The 6,000-nt window shown below is 38.8% G+C and overlaps 2 protein-coding genes across 11 annotated transcripts in view; both read right to left on the reverse strand.

The window, feature by feature from the left end:
- IMPG2 (interphotoreceptor matrix proteoglycan 2) overlaps positions 1–4,952 on the reverse strand; it is a 61,472-nt gene extending 56,520 nt beyond the window's left edge. For both annotated transcript variants that reach the window (XM_017830854.1, XM_017830853.1), the window contains exons 1-2: positions 4,845–4,952; positions 2,655–2,853 (exon numbers count right to left, since the gene is read on the reverse strand). In XM_017830854.1, the coding sequence (XP_017686343.1) occupies positions 2,655–2,691 (37 nt within the window). In that variant the 5' untranslated portion in view covers positions 2,692–2,853; positions 4,845–4,952. The remainder of the gene's footprint in view (positions 1–2,654; positions 2,854–4,844) is intronic.
- A 9-nt stretch (positions 4,953–4,961) lies between these two features.
- SENP7 (SUMO1/sentrin specific peptidase 7) overlaps positions 4,962–6,000 on the reverse strand; it is a 37,357-nt gene continuing 36,318 nt past the window's right edge. For all 9 annotated transcript variants that reach the window (XM_017830862.1, XM_017830864.1, XM_017830863.1 and 6 more), the window contains one exon: positions 4,962–5,117. In XM_017830862.1, coding sequence (XP_017686351.1) covers positions 4,980–5,117 — 138 coding nt within the window. In that variant the 3' untranslated portion in view covers positions 4,962–4,979. The remainder of the gene's footprint in view (positions 5,118–6,000) is intronic.

Genomic DNA, 6,000 nt, shown 5'->3' on the forward strand with positions numbered 1-6,000 from the left:
CTCACTCCTCTCTTCCAGCTGCTCTTTTGAGCTCCCAGGAACTCACATATCAGGAATTATCAGCATTATTAATACTGATAATTTGTTTTTAGGCTCTGTCTTCTGACATGAAACAGATTCCAGTTGGTATTTTTCAAAACACCAACATATGTTCTTTGGGGTTTCCCCCCCCCAAACCTATTACATTACACTTTCAGTTTAACCACTGAGCTACTCAAACGACCCCAGTTTTCTTAGAATCAGACATTTTTGATCTATCAAACCATCACTGTTGAGCTAGTCTGTCTCTGTCAAGCTAACTACAATGCTGGCAGCACCATCAAGTGCAGTCACCACACTGGAGCTGAAAACTGAACGGCACAGGACCAGCCTTGCAATGGTGCTCAGAATACGTGACAACTAATCCTTTTACAGACAATTCTCAGAACACACATACTTCAGTAAAAGTATGAAACCCAATTAAAAGCTTTCCTGGAGAGTTTTTAGATTTACAGCATCGCTGTTTCTTTCATCAGCAAAGTACTCAAAGGCACTGAGAATGTGAATAGCATAAAACCCAACTCCTTTATATCTCTGTCAAAATTTGTTTTCTATAGTATGGCTATGTCAGCTTCTGTGTGATAAAATATTTTAAAAATTTAAATTCAGTTTTATTAATATTAGTTCAAACTATCAATGTTAATTCAACTGATTTTCAGCACTGAAATGTAGATTTGCAACAGCTGAAAATCTCCTACATATACAATAGCAAAAGGCATAACTAAAAATACAATCATCATCTAAAGTTCCTTAAAGCAAGCAAAATAACTCTTGCAATAGATTTCCAAAATAACTGTGGAAAATTAACTCCTTCATTGATTTGACTACAGTCTTTACAGTAACACTTTGTACCAGAAGATGTGTAATCCTTTATTTCCAGAAAAGTTGTATCTGTTCAAAACTATTCAGGAAAAGTATATTCTTGCTGAATGAGAAAAAAAGGGAAGTGTAATTCTAGTGATGAAACAGGCCAAGGTCATCCCAGTACCTCCAAATATAAAGACAGTTTTCTGACAGTTTGTATTTCTGAGAAGAAATGACATGCACTTTCATACAGCAAATGTGATTAGCTGAATTATAGTTCTCTACAGGGTAATGCTTGCTGAAATTCTGCTACAGCACACATACTGTTCCAAATAATGTCCTTGTCGCTCAAATGCAATTTATTCAAAATGCTAAATTCACTCATCTGTAACTAAAAAATAAAGGTATACTTGAATGAAAATGCCTCTAATAAAGAACTACAGACACCCACTATCTCCAAGCTCATGTGGTTTAATATCAAGATTATAAATTGCCTCCTGTGACTGGATACAGCAAGTGATTTTATGGCATCTGACAGGATTCAGCAACGAAATTCCTAATCAGTTTAGCTGAGGCAATTACATTAGACAAAACCTCTTCACTTGTTCAGTTGCTGTGGTTGCTGTTGCCAAGCATTTTACCATCACCTGTGCTCTTGGAGAGTTGTCTGGTGAACCACCTCTCAAGAATAAACACATTTTGAGGCTGTTTAACCCTCCAGCTGACCAAATTCAGCTCCCCAAAGCCTGTTGTACTGACATCTCTTCCATTGTGTAGTATTGTAAAGGATTTGGAGCAGAAAAATTAGGAAGCGAGGTCAACCAAATAAATCTCACGCTTCATTATCTACTCTGTCTGTGTAATGTAGACCTATTCCCAGCATTCCTCCTTTTCTGAATTGTTGATCAGAAATCTCTTACCATGTTCAACAGTCAAAGATGATCCCAGTGTTCATGCTTCATCTTTGAACAGTATTTCCAACTTCAATTTTGTTGAAGAGAATTATTGCTTAGTCTTGGCCTTATTTGACACATTTTCAATACTGAGACCTCTCAAGTCTCATTCCTACTTTTCCATCTGGAAACGGTGTCTTTTTGGGTGGGGAACAGGGGAGGGGCAGGCAGGGGGGTTGTAAGAAGCAAAATTCTGCTTCTTTGCCATAACCAAGATAAAAGTGTTAGTACTGTGGTCTTCAAGTTTTATTATTTTGTAAGGTAGTATGTACTGAGTACTGCAAGCTCATCTCAGGGTCAAGTTCTAGGAGGCAAGTCCCACAAAAGCACAGATGGACTGTGATGAATCTATGCCTGCAATTCCAGAGGAAAAACACAGTAGTCCCTGGATGCTTTAAAAAAAAAAAAAACCCACAATAAAAAAACCCACACTTGCAAGTTCACTTCTCCAGTTCTTGATGAAATCTTAGGTTTTTAAAATATTTTTCTGAAAGATCTTGTGTTGTGCTTGCCAACAGTACCTCAAATGGATCTCCATGACTCAGATTTCTTCATGGAAGCCACCTTCTGGTCCCACGAAGGCAGAATGTAGAAGAACGAAACTGATAGTTACATTTAACACTTTGGGTACAATAGATTGCCTTGAAATCAAAATTACACAGCTTAGGATAAAGTCTTACAAAGATTGGTTTGCTTTCAAGTATCATGTCACTCCACCATTTCAGTTAAACAGGAGTTAATACAGGAAATGGAAACACAGGAATGTGCAAAAGGGTCCCTGAGTCAGACTGGTGCCTTACACATGATAAAAGTTAACTTTGGGGAATGTTAGCAAATAAAAAGGAAGTACTAAAGTACCTGGAGAGTAACTTCTTCCACAGACACTTCCCAGCATTTACCACATACCTGGTAAATGCAAATGGCTGGAATGGGATGGGTTGCAGCTGGTGGTCCAATAATGCCTTTGACAGACATTTGCGTTCAGAGACACATACTGTGTATACACCTTAAAAGCAGCAAGACGGCCTATCTTTCACTTATGAGTTATTTGTGGCAGCTGGGAAAAGAACAGTAACAATCACATTCAGTAACTTCTGGAGGTAATTTTAATATCAAATGCATTGGCATTCTCATAGCACATATGTAGCAAATCTAAAAAGCCAATCCTTTCATGCTATAAAATCAATTTAGAAAATTTTGTACATTATTTTTGCTTTTAAACATCTATAAACCGGTCAATCTGAAAAAGAACAAGTCGCTTGATGGTAAAAACTAACTTTACCATAAGAAAAAGCCTAAACTATTTTTCATAAGGAAACACTGAAAATATTCATCAATTAACAAAGGGCACACATTTCTGCATTTTATCTTTCATTTGTTTTACAATAAATACACAGATCAACCTCGTAAGTAATGCTGGTGTTGTGATTTAGGTACTGAACAACACAAACTCCAGGATGAGAGGGAGAGCTGTTGGTGGGGTGGAGGGGAGGAGGGGTAGTGACAAACTACAGAATTAAAGTAGAAACAAAGACAAAAAACATACAGTAACTATACTAGGCTGCTCACAGCTATACAGAAGGTAACTGTGCTCAGCAAATTGCTTTGTTTTCAAATTGCCTCTCTGCTCCAGCAAGAATGCTTCCTGGTTTGAGAAACAATAAGGGGGGGTGGGGAGGTGTTGGATGACTGTACAGAACCTGAAGTAATAACTGGATTTTCCAAGTGCTCGGTTTCAGAGTTACTCTGTCTTGAGGGAAGGGGCCCTGAGAATTCTGCAACGACATAAAAATGTTCACATCTTTGGGTTGCCCTCAATTCTTATTTTAACTCTCTATCCTACTTCCAGCTTTAAGAGCTCTGGTTTTGTAGATTATTTCATGACACAAGTGGCTTTTGTGGTTATCTGACACATCTTCTGAAGGGTGAGACGACACTCGAACTTACAGTGGAGAACAGGAGAAAACATCCTCTTAAAACGATCACCTATCATGCAGTAAGTACAGAAAAAAGTGTGCACATCAAAACGTTATTGAAATTTTATGTGATCACTATTTGACAAAAACTACATAAATACGTAGGCAGACTGATAAACTTGTGCTAGTTTATCAAATCAAGTCTGAGTTCAAACACTCAATATTCAGGCATCTTTATGCAATTCTCCTAAGCAAAGTGAAAATCCTGTTTGTCTTAGATGTAAATAACATATCTTAAAGACATATCACACAAACATATTGACCTTAATTTTCAGTAAAACCCCTCAGACTTTTGAGGTTGTTAAGGCACAGCCCGCTTGCCTTGCTAATGCAGGTGATACTATAAGATTTGTAGAAATTATTCCCAAAAAATAGGTGAACAGCATTGAAAATCTACTGCCTACACATATTGTATTGGCATGTACTTTGAGAGCAAGTTGTCTTCTGAAATCTGATAAGAAAAATAATAATAAAAAATACTTAAAAAAAAAATCCACTCTTGACTTTAGAGTATTTCAACAGTCACTCTCAAGCAAATGTTTTCCACTCCGGGAAACTCATTTTTATGAAGAAAATGACAGGGAGGGAAATAATACTAATAAAAAATACAACAAAAACTCAGCCTCAAATCTTGGCAGAATTTTCTGACACATGCAGATTATGTCAGTACATAATCAGAAACAAAACAAAAACATAAATCTCTAAAGAGAGTCAATATTACATCCTTAAATTAAAACAATACATAGTATTCACTCTATTTGTATCAGTTGCAAAATCAAAAGACACATACAGGATCAAAATCCTGTCTTCAGGGCCAACTCTATGTTTATATACCATTCATGTTGATATAGAAATATAAAGAAAAGGCTCCATGAGATGAAAGTATTTTTATATCCTTGTGGCACACACCTGTAAGCAGCTTTCATATGCCAAACAAAGGTTCAATTAGCAATCCATGTGCATTAGCTTTAACTTATATTTACACTCTTAGCTACAACCTTCTCCCTTCCCCCCCTCCAGCATTCTAAGACCACACAACACCATTGAAAAAAAAAAATCTTTAAATAAATACATGCTGAACAAAAAATACTTTTTGTGGGGTTTTTCTGTCTTCCTTGCAAGGCAGGGAGAGACCAAGTGCTGCTAGGCAGAGTTCCAGTTACTTTATACAGCAGTGTCCTTCGCTAGGTCTGCCTTATTAGATTTATTAGCTGCTGCTGCCACTATGCTGTTGAAAGTGCAGTTGCAAGATCAGGTCACGAATTTCTTCTCTTTTGTTTCTGATTAGCTGACGAGGGAACCAATCCTCCAGATGCAGTGGCTCTTCAAAGTTAACTATGGGGTTCTGGTGACAGAAAAAGGAATATTTACGGCATGAATTTCCCAAAGCAACCTTCAAAAAGAATTTCAAACCCTTCCACTGCTGCTGAGACCAAGGAGGCACAAACAAGTTCCCACACGAGTGTGACAGGCTTCAAAGTCAAATTCCAGTTCCTCCATCATAATCACATATATACATACCCTTACCAAAAGGTACTCATGGTTCCACTCCTTGATCAGGCGGCCTACAGCAGATGCCCACTACTATGTCACCCATATTAGCCTGCTCTTTAGTCACTACCCATAAACTCTCAGATGGCTTCTCATCCAACCCAAGGCAGAGATTCATGCATTCCAGCTGCTCTCAAATCAAGGGCAACTCTACCTCCTTGTCTTCCCTGCCTGTCCTTTCTGAAGAGTCTTATCTATCCATTGTGGCACACCTGCCACATGAGGTATCTCACAACATCCCCACGAACCCAGCAAGATCTTAGCCCTGCAACTGCATGCAGATCTGCAATTCCTCACGTTCATCCCCCACACTGTGTGCATTAGTGCATAGGTGCTTTGGAATGGCAATTTGTTCTCCCACAGAAGAAAAACCTGTCCGCTGTCCAAGGCCCCACACAAGGCTTTGCATGCACAGGAATCTCAGAGAATGTGGACCACACATCTAAGCACCAAGCAAGCACAGCCATTCAAAGGACAGAGCAAGAGGGCAGTGCAATGGCTCAGGATGAGGAAGACTTGGGGACACCCTAGAAGGCAGTGCCTGAAGCCCAGGATCTGCAGATGTCTAAAGGTATGTGCTGAACAAAAAGAGAGGCTCCCTTAGGTCTGTGCATTCCCTTTTAAGAATTACCTCCCCACTCACTCCAGAAGCTGCTGCCTGCAGAGTCACTCAAAGG

Source organism: Lepidothrix coronata, unplaced genomic scaffold (assembly GCF_001604755.1).
Source record: "Lepidothrix coronata isolate B3197 unplaced genomic scaffold, Lepidothrix_coronata-1.0 Scaffold184, whole genome shotgun sequence".
NCBI classification, from domain to species: domain Eukaryota; kingdom Metazoa; phylum Chordata; class Aves; order Passeriformes; family Pipridae; genus Lepidothrix; species Lepidothrix coronata.